Source organism: Setaria italica, chromosome IX, assembly GCF_000263155.2.
Source record: "Setaria italica strain Yugu1 chromosome IX, Setaria_italica_v2.0, whole genome shotgun sequence".
In the NCBI taxonomy this organism is placed as follows: domain Eukaryota; kingdom Viridiplantae; phylum Streptophyta; class Magnoliopsida; order Poales; family Poaceae; genus Setaria; species Setaria italica.
In genome coordinates, this window is record NC_028458.1 from 45,779,054 (window position 1) to 45,795,429 (window position 16,376).

Sequence of the window (16,376 nt, forward strand, 5' to 3'; positions counted from 1 at the left end):
GTTGTGCCCGAACGAGCAGCCGTCGATGAACAGTTGTTGACGAAGCCAATTTCGAGTCGAAGTAGTCGGCGATGTTGGCTGCATGGGTAGCAGTGCGTGGTATACTGCTGTCGAGCTGATGCGGCTATCGGGTAATCGCCACGCTTGTAGTAGGGCACCTGCAGCTTTACTGTTGACCCATCGATGACGTAGGTGATGACGAATCTACCGGCGACAAAGCAGTCGTAGGTGATGGTACATCTGCCATCAAGCTCGCTGGGGAGGATCTCATGATCACCCCTATCTGGTGCGCTAACTGTCAGATTTAGTAGCCTGGCAGTCCACCAGGAGGTTACCCAAGTGGTAGATTTGTAGGCAGGGAGGATTGCGAGATTAAGAACTCGAAGGTAATCACGAGAACACGAAGGTTTAGACAAGTTCAAACCTCCGGAGAGTAATACACTACATCCTGTGTTTTGCTGGATTGTATTGCTGGTATGGTATGCGGAGGGTTGGGATGCCCTCAGGAGGCGCCCTTGGCCGCCTTATATAGGATGGCGACATAGGGTTACAAGTTAGTTTGAGTCTAATCCTATTCGGTTGTTACATGGAAAGCAATCTGAGTTGGATTACAACAAGTATCTCACAATATCTGGACTGTTTTGAATCACCCGGCCTCCTTGACTTGTACTCTAAGTATTTTCACGTCCTTGACCTGCACGTTATGGTCGAGCGGACCCACTTGCCAGGGTCGGCCAGTATCCTTGGTGGTGGGAACCCATGGGGTATCCATATCCATAAAAAATGTCAGGTGATTTAGTTTTATTTTAAATTAAATTTGTCTATTTTTATCAAGTTCATAAAAATACTGCCTCACATCACATCTACGTCATCAAACAATATGATTTATTAGTTTTGTTTTTTACATGTATCACATATTTCACATTGCCCCATATGCACTGTGAATTTGTGATATAATTAAAGAATATATTTCCATGCTTGGCTCAGGCTCGGCATTTCCATGGAAGCTTCTACTCTTCAGCTCGAGCTCCGCCACCACCACTGCCGGCGATCAGCTCAAGCGCGGAGTCCACGATCCCGGAGAAGCTCTCGCGGTGCTTGCTGATGCCCACGCTGCCCGAGAAGACGTGGTAGCACTCCAGCTCCGATGTGGTGTCGGCGATAGACTCGAGCAGCCGCTCCATCCCCACCTCCCTGAGGAGCCCCACGTACACGTCGCCGCGCGAACAGTTCATAAGCCAGATGATCTGTTGCACCACGAACCGCCGCATCCGGGGCACCTTGATCTCCGGGCGCTTGTTCTCCCCAAGGATCCATGCCAGCCGCTGCACGTACGCTCGCTCCTCCACCCCGGCGCCGCGCAGCTCGGCGGCGAACTGCTCGCCGTCGATGAACCCGCATATCTCCGTCGTCAGGCCGACGGACACCTCCAGGATCTTGTCCCTCGCCGCCATGGTGGCGCTCAGCACCGCCGGCAGCGCCTTGGTCACCGCGCGCAGCCGCTCCCCGTGCCTCTCCCCCGAGTACGCGCACAGGCTCCGCAGCACCCTCGTCGCGTTCAGGCGGCGCGCGTCGCCGTCGTCCTGCAGCGCCGACACGAGCTGGTCCAGCACGTCGGCACGCTTGAGGATCGCCGCGCAGCCGGCCTCGCTCTCCAGCGCTAGCATCGCCAGCGCCTCGCCGGCCTCGCCGCCGAGCTCCCTCTCCTCGGCGCTGACGAATATGGAGAGGAGCTCCTTGACCACCCCTCCGGTGGCCGCGACTGCCTTCTTGCCGTGCTCGTCCATGGCCAGCGCCGTCAGCACGTCGGTGGCGAGCTTCTGCAACTCCCTGTGCTGATGCCCGTACTGCAGGATGTCGCGCAGGTTGCTGACGGTGAACACGTCCTCCGCGACGTCCTTCCGGAGCGCCAGCCCCGTGCTGCCTGTCGTGGACACGAGCATCTTCACCAGCTGGAGCGCGCGCTTCACGACGCGGACCTGCGAGTCCGACGCGTACGGGTTCCGGAGGAGACCCGGGGACTCCTGCGTGAAGCCGATGATCTTGGCGAGCAGGCCGCGCGCGTTGCCGATCTTGCCGCAGTTGTCGTGGTCCCTGGCGAGCTTCTTGAGGATGGTGAGGCCCAGCAGATTGAACGGCAGGTGGTCATAGCCGCGTCCCGCCGGGGAGGCCTCTTCGTGCTCGGCGACGGCGCCGGGCATATTCTGCGGGTGCGTGGCGGACACGGGCGTGTTGCTTGAGAGCAGGGACATGATGGACTCGATGGCACCGGGGATGCCGGACACGCGGAGCGCGTTCTGGCGCTTGCCGGCGAGCTTGGACACGACCTCGGCGGCGCACTGCCGCACCACCTTCTCGTCGTCCCGCTTCCAGTTGAGCATCTCGACGAGCCGCTCGATGGACCTCGGGGTTGTGCCGACCTTGCGCAGCGTGTCGCCCGCGGAGTGCTCGCTGGTGGCGAACTTCTGCAGGATGCACACGCCGATGATCTGCTCGTCGAGGAAGTCCGACAGGATGAGCTCCTCGGCGAAGGAGACGAGGTCCATCTTAATGCCGTCGAAGATGCTCCCGGCGATGCACCGCGAGTAGGCGTCGTAGAAGAAGCGAGTGAGCGCCACGAGCCCGTACTCGCCCAGCTCGCACTCGGCGCTCACCTGGTGGAGCAGCTTGCGGATGGAGACCTTCCATGTCCAGTACGCCTTCTCCAGCAGGAATAGCGACGCCTCCACGAGCGCCAGGGTGTAGAAGAGCAGCAGCGCCGGCCTCATGTTGCCGTCGCCGCCGAAGTCGTGCTTCCAGAGGCGCATCAGCGAGAGCGCGACGCAGGCGAACGCGGAGAGCACCTGCAGCATGTTGAGCAGCCTGCCGATCTTCCTGGAGACGAAGACCCAGCCGGTGTAGGGGAGCAGCGACACGTCCGGCGCGTGCCAGGCGCGCCGCTTCATGAAGGCGACGACCTGGCGCTGGAACATCACGGCCCTGGCGCGCGCCTCGTCGTCCACGCCGCCGCCACCGCCGACGGCCGCGGCCGGGTCGGCGATGGCGTGCATGACGTGGCGGAAGAAGCGGGAGCTGGAGCGCAGCGCGCCGCCGGCGGTGGAGGTCTGCGTGGCGTGGTGCTGCCACTCCAGCTCGTGGCTGCGGCTGAAGACGCGCGCGCCCTCGCCGACGAGGATGACGGTGACGCACCAGAAGTCGGTGATGTTGAGGGAGCTCGCGAAGCCGCCGAGGAGCACGACGGTGGCCCACACGAAGTCGAGCTTCCCGAGCCCGCTCGCCGCCTTCTCGAGGACGGCCAGGCGGAGCGCGAACAGCGTGAGGCGCTTCTCCGGCGGCTCGCGCCAGCCGCCCCTCCCCGAGCTGCCGTGGCCGCTCCCGCTGCCCGGCGTCTGCTCGCGCCACGGCTCGAAGAAGGACGCCGACCCGCCGCCTCCGTTGCCGAGGCCCCCGCCGCAGCCTCCGCCATGGTGCTCCATGATGTCCAGATGGATGCTTGGCGTCAGCGGCACATCGCCGCCTCCTTTCTGAGGGCTACCATCGCCGTTGAACTCGCCGCCGGCGTCGTGGCTCTTGTTGTACTTCATGGAGCCACCTCAGATTCGGCTCAGTGATCCTGAGAAAAAGGATAATTGAAGTTGTGGAATCCAACAAGGGAAAAAGGCGCTGCCTTTTCCAAGAGCGCAAGAACACACGAAGCGAATGGAGATGCAGTCTGACGTTTCTTTCCAGAATTCGAATGGGGACGGGATCCCTGTGCAAAATTTTGTAGAAAATTAGAGAATTGGAAATTTTGGGGAGGAGTCGGAGACTTGTTGACGCGGAATGGATTCGATGCACGTAGGGAGGCCGGGGAGCAGACAAGAAACGGCCCATGATTGGTGACGACTTGGCGTCCTGGCGTGGAGACTGATGGCGACTTGGTTGGAACGATTCACAATCAGCACTGCGTGGCTACTGGTGGCTGGTGTAAAGAAATACCCCGGACTGTTAATTGCACGCATCGGCAAGAACAGATGAGCGACAACAATCTGCATAAAGATAAAAAAATGGGGAATCCAGTTGCAAGGTTGATCCACCCCTATCATGCAAGAACATGGGAATTCAGAGTAGGATATACCCAGGGACGAGTGGACGACCAGCACAGCGGGGAAACTAAAGATTTCAAACAATTTGTGCAGGTTTAGTAGGTGTTTGGTTCCCTTTGCTTATTTTTAGCACGTGTCACATCGAATGTTTAGGTACTAATTAGAAGTATTAAACGTAGACTATTTACAAAACAAATGTGGAGGCTAAACGACGAGACGAATCTATTAAAGGAAGTTCGTTGGTCATTAGCAAATGTTTACCGTAGCAACATATTGTTAAATCATGGACTAATTAGGCTTAATAGATTCGTCTCGTCGTTTAGCCTCCACTTATGTAATAGATTTTGTAAATAGTCTACGTTTAATACTCCTAATTAATATCTAAACATTTGATGTGACATGTGCTAAAAATAAGCAACTGGAACCAAACCAGACCTTAATTACTTTGGTTTGGAAAGATACTACAAGCTTGAAAAAGGGTATGGAGCAAGTTGGAGGAGATCGATGTATTTGGTCTTCAGAAGAAAAGGATACGAGTCTGAAGGCAACCGCCAAGCGCCAGCAGGAGGCAACTACGTCTCCACATTGAATGAGTGACAGGAGGAAACAAACCGATCCGTCCCTGTCCAACAACCAGGCATGCATGCATTACTACATTTTTTAGACAGAAGAAGAAGAAGTAGATGCTGCCACGGCCGGCGGTGGCCTCGGCCCTGCCAGCGCGCCGGCGTTGGCGTGCAAGCAAAGCGGCGGCACGCCACCAGCACCACCAGTGCCACGGCCGGATTGGTCGTCCAGGTCCACGGGGAACCGGAAGAAACCAGGCACCGCACGCCTTCGTGGCTTCGTGCGGTGCTCGCGGGGACACGGACGCGTACGTGCGAGGCGGGGCCGCCGGTTCAACGGCCTCTCCTTATCCACACACGTCCACGGCGTACGTCCATGGGGCCTGGTTCCATTAGCAGCGGTCGGCGAGCCACGCGCACGGCGACTGACGTGCGATGCCGAGACCAGGTCAGCGGCGGCAGCACAGGTTTTTCCAGGCTTCGGCGACCGACTGACTGAAGCAGCACGGGCTGGCAACGCCGTCCGACCAAGTCCAAACCTCTCTCTGCTCCAGCGGCAAAAAGGGCCGAGTTGGAACACACATGTTCTACCATACTTTAGGCCCAATAAGCCTTTTGCTTTCCAAGTCCATAACCATCTAAATAGTTCAGGAAAAAAAAGCTTTTATTTTAGATACAAAAGAAATCGAATTCAAGGGATGACACGTGAATCGACGGTGAGAGACAGAGAGCTGACATATGGGAGTTTGGTTTTCTAGTTTCAACACCTTGTTTGAGCTGCGAGGAAATAGGGGGAAGTTAAAAAGAATTTGTATCCTCTATTTGTGCTATATATGTAGGTTTGGAAGTAGGGAATTATTGTACCAAAATCTGAACCGAACATCGATAATGCATCTATTTTCCACTTAATGATACTATGCACACCCAATTCTCTACCCTTGGAACGCAGTTTATTACCATTCGGTACCAATATAAGCGGCAACAATAGCAAATCGTTTAGACCGGGACCGGGTTGAGGAAGAGGGAGGTGATGTGATCCTTGAGGGCTTTGGGGACTCTAATTTACGGATGGTACGACGGTAGTCGCAGTGCCTTTTCTTTTTCTTTACTTGCGTACCGCGTACACTATTCCCTTTTCAGCTTTCCTCATGCAGCGGCGTAGGCGTGTGCAGCAAGGTCAGGCAACTAGCAATGCGGCCAACGGGCTACTGCCCTCCATCGCTACCGAGAAATCAAGTCTAAAAAAGATTTTGAAAACAAAATATTTCTGAAAAAATTTTGAAAGAAAAATTGTGAAAAATATTTATAAACGTTCAACAAGGCAAAAAATTCGAAAAACAATTACAAGAGAAAGTTTGAATAATAATTTCAAAAGATTATAGGCAAAAAATTTAGAAACAAATTGAGAACAAAAAGTTTTTGAAAAAATTTAGGAAAAGAGGAAAAAAATGGGAAATTTTTTTTGATAGAAAGAATTATGAACGAAACCCAAAAGAAAAGTTCAAAATTTTTTTGAAAACATTTATCAACAAACATCAAAAACCTTTTGGATAACAGAAACTTTTGGAAACCTAATGTTTGAAACAAAATTTAGAAAAAAAACTAAAAAAGAAGAACAAAACTTCTAAAAAAATTAAGAACAAAAATTCCAAAAAAAATCCCCATCGAAGGATTCGTCGGCCCTCATCGGGGCCCGCCGTGGGCGGCCGCTCTCGGGGAGCTCGTCCGCGCACCGCCGCTCTCGTGCAGACTATATCAATCCATCGCAGAGTGCTTATGGTGCAGGTGCCATGGGTACTGCTTTTCATGAGCTTGCTAAACGGAGTCCTTTCTTGATTCTTGCCGGCTTTTTTGGAAGGTTGAGACATTGCCGTGACAGTATTGTCTGGCTTCCTCTTGCAATTCTGACCACCCGAGTAGTTATTTCGATAGTCATTATTGGGGCGATCATTACGGTTCTTGTCGTTATGTTGGCCATTACTTTGATTGTTGTTGTTCTAACCCCTGTTACGACTAGACTCGAACCTCTCGATCTCCTTATCTTCTTCATTCGCCCACGCTTGTATCATGATCTTAAGAGATTTGATGTCTTTGGGGCCTCTTCAACCAAAATCTTGGGACATCCGGCGGTCACAGAGACCGTTCTGAAAGCAATCTATGGCGTCGCGCTCCGTGATGTCCACAATTGTATCCTTCTTGTCGAAGAACGTCGTAGATAACTGCGTAGGGTCTCGCCTTGTTGCTGCTTGACTTGAGACAAGTCAATCCTATTGTCAGGACGTTCCATTGCCCCTGCAAAGTTGTTGGTGAACGCCACCTTGAGGTCCTTCCATGTATCGATGGAGTTTTTGTCTAATGATTCAAGCCACGTGAGTGGCACTGCCTCCATGCAGATGGGGAAGTAGATGACCTTGGTGTAACAGCTGCCATTTTAGTCATTTAAAGTGACTTGGATGAATTGGAAGTAATTCGAGAAGAAAGGAAAAAGAAATTGGCCAAAAATCAAATTCGGGTCAAATTTGACCGAAATTTGAATTTTGAATTTGAAATTCAGAAAGATTCGGCAAAAATGTGGATTATAAGTGTAAGAGTAACTAGAACTTAAGGATCAAGAATTTGGAGTAGAACTGGTCCAAAATATCTCAAAGGAATTAAAGAAAGGAAAAAGAAAACTGAAGTTACTGTTCCTCATTTGAAAACAGAAATTCAGAAAAACAGCCTCAGAGTCCATTTTGGAAATTGAATTCTGAGAAATTTTTCAAATAAGTGAATCAGAACAACTACACCATATCAAAGTATGTACTTTGGACTCTTAGAATTGGGTGTTGTTGGCCAGGAACATGGAAGGGAAAAATTTCGAAATTTAGCTCAAAGTCAGCACATTGTCACAGTTGACTGTCACTGAAAATGCCTAAGTTTGAAAAACAGCAGCATGTGATCAACTTTGGATTTAATTTCAGAGAGATGGAGATCAAAAGGAGTAGGTGTTCTTGGGCAAAATGGAAACTTTGGATGTTGTAGAACATAATTGGGAAGAAGTTGGACTACAGAAAGGGGATTTGGACCATCGAAATGGATCACTAAGTCGGGCAAATGAGCACCTTGATTAACTAACGAAACTGAATGGAAGGGTAAATGGGATTCAGACATTGCCTGAGGAAAAATTTAAATTTGAAGACCTTTTGATGTTTATCTCGGGCAAAGGTTTATAGATGAATTGGAAAGCTTGAGATTATCTACAACTTTGGTTAAGACCCAAGTGCACCGTCGGATTGGAAATCTACCGTGGGGAGGCTCTGAAGATTTCGGGCATCAGAAGAAAGAAAGGGGAACGATGACAGAGCAGGCAGGACGTGTCGCCGCCGCCGTCGTCGGTCGCTCGCCAGCGCAACCAGCTAGGCCACCTCCTCACCACATAAGCCTATGGGTAGACCACGGTGGCAGCCATGCGTGCGGTAAGTTGTTTGTATAATTACCGCTCCCGCGCCGCCGTTTCTACCGCTGCCTTTTTACCGCCGCCGCTCCTCTGTCAAGCACCGCTGCCGAGCAAAAATTCCACCGCTACACCGCAGCTCCCGCCGATTCCTTCCGTCCACACCTCCGCCCACACCCCACCAGCAACCCTAGCAACTTGTTGCCCAGCTTCTCCGCCGGCACGCCTTGAACCGCCGCCGCTTCTATCCGCCGTCGTCGCGCCTCCTGCTCACGGTGAGCACTATCTTGCACCGGTTCCCTTCCTTCTTAGGTAGTCGTAGGCGAGTCCCTAGGATGCCAGGATGGTGTGAGAGTAGTCGTTCGAGTAGTTTGTGCCGTCGTCGTGAGTAGTCACGACCGGCCGAAGGTGTCGCCGCCCGCCGCCGTGGAGGGAATGGCTCCGGCCATCTCCCGAGGAGCTGTTGCCGCGCGCGGGTGCGTGAAGGTGTAGAGGTGCTGTCCTGACCTAGCTTCGCCGCCGGTGGGGTGCCGGCCGGCGAGTCGCGCCGCCCCCTGTCACGCGCGCGTTTTGGCGGGAGGAGGAAGAAGCGCCTGGATGCTCGGGCCCGCGCGACAGAGAGAGAAAGGAGGGGAGGGGGAGAAAGAGGCCGAGGCGCGGGCGTCTATGGGCCGGCATGTTGGAGGCCCACGGAGCCGACGCGGTCGACCGGAAAAGAGAAAGGGGCCGGAGGCCCAGTAAGGAGTAGGCCGCGCCCGCGGAAAACGGAAAAAGAAGAAGAGGGCCATGGGCCGGTATCGGACCGGAGAAAAGAAAAAGAAAAAAAGAAAGCGGCCCACAGGGCCCGTCAGAGGGAGAATAAGGCCGGCGGGTAGAAAGGAATAGGAATAGGTGGGTCCGCGCCGTGGGGCCCAGTGCGCGTGAGAGAGGGTAGCGTCGAGCTGAGTGAAAAAAAATTTTCCGGGTGTTTTTCGGGAAAATTAGATTTCCTTTAGAAAGTAATTAGTTTAAATCCGAATTTCACCATTTAAATCACAGAAATTTCTAGAAGTGTCCAAAATTAGTGAAACCAATTTTGTTAGGCTTGTTTTATTTTCCTTTATGCATTAAAATTTTTACACCCTAGGAAAATAATAAAAATTTGAGTATTTATTTAATGCCTTCCTTTTTAAGGTAATTAAATAAATACTTAATATTTATAAAATGTATAAAATATGAAATAACATTTTCTTAATCACAAATTATTCTTAACTCATAGTAAATTAAGTTTTCAAGTTAGAAATTAATTAAGACAAAAGAAAAAGCCTTAGGTAGGGTTAAATAGGAAAATAAAAATTGTGGGTTAATCTTTTTGGGTTTTTGTGTGTTGGCTTGCAACTTTATCATGATAAATTGTATAGTCTTTGTTGGCTTGCAACTTTATCATGAAGGAAAGTTGTATAGTCTTTTATTCAAATTTTGCATTCCTAACCCCTGCATGTATTATGCTATAGATCCCGAAGCACCAGAAGGAGAATATTTGGAATTTTCAGAAGGACCATCGGAGTTCGAAGAAGTTTTTGAATTAGTCCCCTGTGAAGCCAACCCATCAGAGAATACTAACTTTTTAAGCGAACAAGGCAAGCCCCGGTGCATTTATACCTATCTATTTTGGAATCGTTATTTCATGTATCCAATTATCGGTTGTTTGCTATATGTATGCACTAAGTCTAGGAGTTGCTTGAAAACCTATTCTTGTGTATGATCATACCTTGTTTTAAGGACATCTTTGCCACTTGTTCAAACCTTAGAAGATACCCAAGTCTAGAATTGCTTACTTGCTTACATACTTGGTTTACCAACCTTAAGGAAGACTTTTGAGTCATACATGTTGCTTATGAAAAGATATCTTGGAAATTGAGAAGCGGACAGAAGCTAGAGATATAGTTCTATCTGCTAGATTCATTTGGTTAAGGCCCAATTCGTTGTCTTAACCTTTGATCAAGTGATAAGCAGCTGATCACTTACTGGGTATGGGACCAGTAAAGCCCAGTAGGTTAGTAAACTCTATGATCGGGAATACTTCGTACCCGCGCTTGACGTGCTGGAGATTGGCAGGGGTGTAGCCTGAAACTCACATGGTGATCGGGCCAGACGTGGGGTCCCATGTGGGGGTGCATCCCTGGGTCCGGGTAGTCGTATTCCTAATCATTGATTTTGCTAATCGAGAGATTGTTATGTACGACCTGGACAGTCGTATAAAGCTGGTGATCAGGGTACTCTCCTGCAGGATGTAAATGGATCCGGATCACCGCAATTCTCGGATATGAATGCACTTGATCACTGTTGAGCATCGTAGTTTAAATGCATGCAATATATATATCTCCTGATAATGTTTGATGTATGACTTAGTATCTAGGATTGCTTTTACTCTCTGCTCATCATTTAGGATGGTTAGGTAACGACTTAACCCAAATAAAAGATAAAACTAAGGCATCACTTGTAGTAAGCTTTTCGGCGAAAAGTTGCATCAGCCAAGTACACCAAAAGCCATCATATACATCCCAAGAAAAACTATTATATTGGTTAGTCGGGTAAGACTTGCTGAGTACCCCGTACTCAGGGTTTTCCCCTTGTGGCTATCTTTCAGAAGCTCCGCAGGAGTCTACAGAGGAGGAAACCCCGAAGCCCTAGGGTATTGTCCTGAGTCTCACAATGCCCTTAGAGAAGAAGTTTTAAATGCTCATCTCCTCCTAAACTGTTTATATTTAAAATCTTAGCACTCTGTCTAACACTGCACTGCTAAGTTTGCTTCAATCTACGTTCTGTAATAACTCGTACCTTTTATATGTATGTAAAAATGTAATGTTTGTTGATGTTATCCCATCGCGGATACTATCCTGATGTATGGCTATGAGACACATCGTGGATCTTTCGAGGAGTCCTAGGGACACTCGACGGACTACCGGGCTTATACTGTTTTAGGTGCGTTGCGGATAATTGCTGTCCGACGGCGATTAGGCGCACTTAAACCAGCTTAAGTTGGGCGGTTCCGCCACACTTGGTGTCGTCGTTTCCTCCTACCGCTTATACTGACAAGGAGTAGCACTGTAGCCATGGGACTGGGTCTTGCTTGCCATCATACTTGGTGATATCCGGAGGTTTGAATTTGTCGAGTAGAACTATCTTCCTTACTCATATTGAGAAGGTAGGGAACCTGTTAGAATTCTCTCCTAGGTACTCAACTTCTTGCTCGCGCTCATGATGGCGTCCATCAATGATTGTATGGGCATTGCGGCTGGTGTTGATCTTTTGATGGAGGTCACGTACTGGGCGTTCAGGCTCTGGGTTGGCCCCACGGTGGCCACGGCCTCCCGAGGGTTCCGCCCGACTACCCTCTGCTCCGACTTGGCTTGGTCTGGACTGAGTGCACCTATGGCTACTGCCATGCTGGGATGTGGTGTGTGGAACCGAATGTATCGGGCTTTGTTGATCAAGTTGTTCATACGCGCGCTCCGCCAATTCCTCCAATTGTCTGGTGTATTTGGTTTGTGGTATTGCCCGAGTAATCAGGTCGATAGACGTGATAGTGGCGAGAGGAGTACGATGTTGATGCATTTGAACTGCTTCAAATGCATGATCCAAGTTCATGATTGGTAAGACAGCTGCAAGGTGGCTGCGACACTCTACCCTTGCAGCATTTCTTGCTCGCCGTCGATTTTTTTGAGCTTCAGTTTCTTCTCCGACTACATTGGTGGTGAGCTCATTCCGCGAGACGTCATCTGGGTGACGTTCACACCATGAATTTCTCTCTGGTTGCTCTTCATCCTCGCCTTCTTGTGCGGCAACGAGGGTGAAGTGTTCCCGCTCCGGAGAAATAGCTTCCCAAACTTGACGTGATGACCTCTATGGAGCCGTCTTCTTCATAGATGGGTGACAGAGGGGTTTCCTCCTGGTACGGGAGGGTATCAAGGTAGGCGACAAGGCGTGGCTCGTCATCCTTGGCAAGAGCAGGTGGCTTCATGTTGGGCCAGTAGACGAATCTGCCTTGTGGAGTTGATGTAATCACTAGGCCCTGTTGTGGACTTGATAATGGAATCTCCTTGTCCGGATTTGAGTAGTAGTCATGGTCCTCAATCAAATCTAAGTTGAATTGTGATCTGGAAAGGGTAGATTGGTAGACAGCACTCGAGTTTCGGAATCCAAACGGAAATCGACTTGGGTTGTAGACCGATTCGCACAATGGCTTAAGTACCGGCTTGTGTGAACTAGTCTGACTAGCGGGAGAAGTCGAATTGTACTCGGACTTGTCCCCCTAGACTCTGAGTAGGTTAGAAATTAAAATTTCACTGAATTTCTTGATGAGATCCTCTAGAGCTTGATGCTGAAGGTTGATGGCGTGGTGCTTTTTCTCCAGGACTGGCGTAATGTGGTGGTGGAAGTTTTCAGCGCTGTCTGCGATGCAAATTCAGAAGCCGAAGATGAATGTCGTGCCCACTTCGAATGCGACGATGGCCTTGATGATGACTTGGGCCATCGAGTTCACCGGTGAATTCTCAGCGAGAGCTCCTACCTGGCGCACCAGCTGTCGGTGTTTAGACTCGGAAACTTACCGAGGAGGGTGCTCGAGGTACTGTTTAGTGTGTGGGGCTCACTGAGATCAGCAACTCGAAGGTGAACTCGAACACACGATTTAGACAGGTTCGGGCCGCTAGATCGCGTAATACCCTATGTCTTGTGTGTTGGTTGTATTGAATTGGATTGAACTGCTTTGGAGAGGGTCCCTGCCTTGCCTTATATTGCCAGGGGCAGGGTTACAGGTCGGTTGTTTACAAGATTACTAGTTGAATTCGACTAGTGAGTCCTACTTGTCAGCCATACATCTATGGGCCCACCAGAAGGTTTGGACAGTCTTAGATACAGGGCTGTGCACCAAGACGTATTAGACATGGAGACTACAGTGCATGACGGCGTGGTCTACGTGGAGGATAAGAACTAGTCGAGGATTATAAAACTACTCATGGCAATTAGAGTAGGTGTTGTCAGACTCCAAAACCAGGTACCCGCCAGTTCAGAAGCTACTATACGCAATACTACTCACCTCGCGGAAGCTACGACACTACTTCCAGAAATACAACATCTCCGTCGTCATAGACTTCCCCTTGGGACAAATTCTCCACAATCGAGATGCGACAGGAAGAATCTCCAAGTAGGCAGTAGAACTCGGAGCCTTATCTCTGGAATCACTAGTTGATTTCATGGCAGAGTGTCGGGAAAATCAAGTACCAACACTAACAGAATGACCAAAGTATTGAGTCATGTACTTTGATGGATCTCGAGGGCGCCGGCGCAGGAGTACTCTTAATCTCTCCCAAAGGCGAACAACTCAAATATGTTCTGCAAATCTTCTGAGAGGTGTCCAACAATGAGACTCAATACGAAGCGCTCCTGCACGGACTCCGCTTGGCAGTTTCGCTAGAGATGTGCCTTTCATGGACTCGAGGTGACGCCTCGAGAAGGAGATGGCTTCATCTAAGGCTTGCTCGTCGCTGGGGGTTGCAAGGTGAGCCGCATTGTGCAGGCTCAGCAAGCTCCTTGGGTCACTGCTTAAGGTTGGTTTGAAATTTCCAATGCTATCTTTGAACTTATCAAACACATCTGCAGTGACAGAGTATATATACTCAGTGCATAATTATAATCAGTTGCTTAACTATATTTCTGCATAAGAATTCTACGCGCACCTACGGATACCCAGATTCCATGTTGCCTTAGAATGCGAAACCATAGGGCCACAATATGTAGGTCACTGTTATAGCTGCCAAATTCTAACCCGTTATTGTAGGCACGGCTTAATGCCATTGCAATCTCCTCGTGGAAGTGGTTATCTATGCCAAGGCGTTCGAGTGCATCCACCAGCTGAGTTGCCACGTCAGATCAGATGCGCTCATGGACTTGGATGTTTCGAACATCCTGTGCACTTCCACCTTGAGTTGATCTGCTTTCTTCCTCATCCAATCTTCTTACCTCTGTAGACTAAGTAACATGCTAAAAAAAACTAAAACAATATGAACTTATTGCAATAAATTACATGCGGATGAAGATGTATTGGATTATGACCTCATGCCTCCTTCACAATCCAACTCAATTATTTAGTTCAAAATTATATAATATTTTAGCCCGGCCCTTATTAATCCGATCCTTAAATTATACACACGCGGTTCCAGTAGTGACATGTATGCATATATTTGTAGATTTTTTTTATCCATGGGGGAGGTACTAGAATTACACAATAATATTGGAACCTCCCAATTCTAATATCGGCCTCCTATTTTTTGAACTGGTATAAAAAAAACAACACACAAACTATAGGTGCTGTATATACGGACTATATGAAAAGTTATATTGTCTGTATACATACCTCTGACTCAGGAGGGGTGTAGGTGATGAAGAAGTCATCCCATAAGCTGGGATCAAATGGGCTGCCATCGTCGAGGGTTGCGATGGCAGCGACCACCATTGAGCCACCTATCTCCTGGTTAACAGGAGGAGCAGCCTTGCTTTCAGCCATATGATCAGGATGTGTTGCGTTACAAGTTCCTTATTCCTATTAATGCTGCAGCCGCATCTCTATTTAAAGAGCTTTTTGCTAGGTACATACTGGCTGGACTAGCAAAGGAGCACAGCATGCATGTGCGCATACGACCACACAAGGCATTATCAGCTAATGGGTGGCCTACATGAGACGAAGCGGAAAGCAAGGTTCTGCACCCTAAATAATCGATTTAGTTTACGAGAACGAGCTAGCTTGGTACACAGTGTTTACTGTATCATTAAATCATTAAAACTATATTTTGGATATAGGCTCTGCAGATTTCTATTGTGCATTATTACTATCTTGCATTCGAAGTAATCAAAATCATATATATATATATATATATATATATATATATATTCTAAATTAATCGGACCAGAAGTCCTCAGCAGGATCAGGTAACAATAGAAGACACGTATGTTTATAATTAATCACTGCGAACATGGCATGGTTTAGTTGTTTTTTTTAGAAAATGTAGGAGAGTTGCGCTTCATTGTATTAGAGAGAGAAAAAAGTCCCATATAGCTTCCATCTCTCATACGGGGAGAGAATATGAGACATAGTTCAACAAAATAAGAACTAGCCTATGAAATAAAATAGAACATGACCAAAACTTGACCTAGCTGTCTAGATTACACCCTATAAGCCTAGGCCTTGCAGCTTCTTAGCGCCAGCTAGACACCAAAGGCTGTGTTCATCTTTGAGATCTCTCATAATGGTATTAACCGAGGGAGCCATTCCCTCAAACACACAGACATTTCTATGCTTCCAAATCATCCAAGCACCCAAAATTATTAGGGAATTTACCCCTTTCTTGTATTCTTTTTTCACTTTCTTCAAAACCTTGCGCCACCACTCAGCAAAGCTACATTCCCGCTGCCTTGGAATGGTATCACCCAGGTTCAAGTGTGCTAAAAGCTTAAACCAAACTTGTCTTGCCACCACACAAGATACTAACAAGTGCTGTACTGTCTCATCTGCCTCGTCACATAGGGGGTATTGTTCAGGATGAGGCATGCCTCTCTTTTCAAATCTATCGGCCGTCCAACATCTATTACAAATTGCCAACCAAATAAAAACCTTACACTTATTTGGAGCCCAAGTTTTCCAAAGTCTTTTCCAAGGCTCAAAAGTTACTGATCCCTATAAATAAGCCCGATAAGCAGATTTAGAAGAATAGCAGCCCCCAGTTTCCAATTTTCAGATGTGCCGATCTTCAAGATCATTCAACTGGATGCCTTGAACACAGTCCCATATTTGCAAAAACTCCCTAATTCCAACCTAGGATAGACTCCTACGTATTACGGAAACCCATTTATTATTGTCCAAAGCCTCAACTACTGTTTGTCTTTTGCGGATTCTTGGGGACACACTTGCAAAGACCTCAGGTGCAAGATTCTCCACCGAACATCCATGCAACCACCTGTCTGTCCAAAAAAGCGTATTGTTTCCATTTCCTAACTCTGTGCTGACAACAATAGAGAACAAGGCTAGTGAGTTAGGATGCGAGGGGAGTTCAAGATCAATCCACGGTCGATCAGTTCATGTTTTCTTATGCCACTGCCATCTAGCTTGCAGTGCCCAAGCCATGACCTCTAGATTGATAATTCCCAAACCACCAAGATCCAGTGGTTGCCTGACTTTTTCCCATGCAACTAAACAGCAACCTCCATTAGCTTGTTCCTTCCCCTTCCAAAGAAAGCCTCTCCGGATTTTATCAA

General features: G+C 48.7%; 1 protein-coding gene across 4 annotated transcripts; it reads right to left on the reverse strand.

Moving 5' to 3' along the window:
* Window positions 1-864: 864 nt before the first annotated feature.
* On the reverse strand, window positions 865-14,679 carry LOC101764326. 4 transcript variants are annotated; one of them, XM_004984244.2, is made up of 2 exons: window positions 14,482-14,661; window positions 865-3,613 (listed from the first exon to the last, which is right to left on the reverse strand). In XM_004984244.2, the coding sequence occupies exon 2, from the start codon at window positions 3,582-3,584 to the stop codon at window positions 1,011-1,013; it is 2,574 nt and encodes an 857-aa protein (XP_004984301.1). In that variant the 5' UTR covers window positions 3,585-3,613; window positions 14,482-14,661; the 3' UTR covers window positions 865-1,010. The 4 variants fall into 4 exon arrangements, 2 of the variants coding, with proteins under 2 accessions (XP_004984301.1, XP_012698100.1); XM_012842646.2 differs by lacking the exon at window positions 14,482-14,661 and adding an exon at window positions 3,718-4,235; XR_001162991.2 differs by lacking the exon at window positions 865-3,613 and adding an exon at window positions 13,729-14,089 and having other exon boundaries at window positions 14,482-14,679.
* Window positions 14,680-16,376: the final 1,697 nt, after the last annotated feature.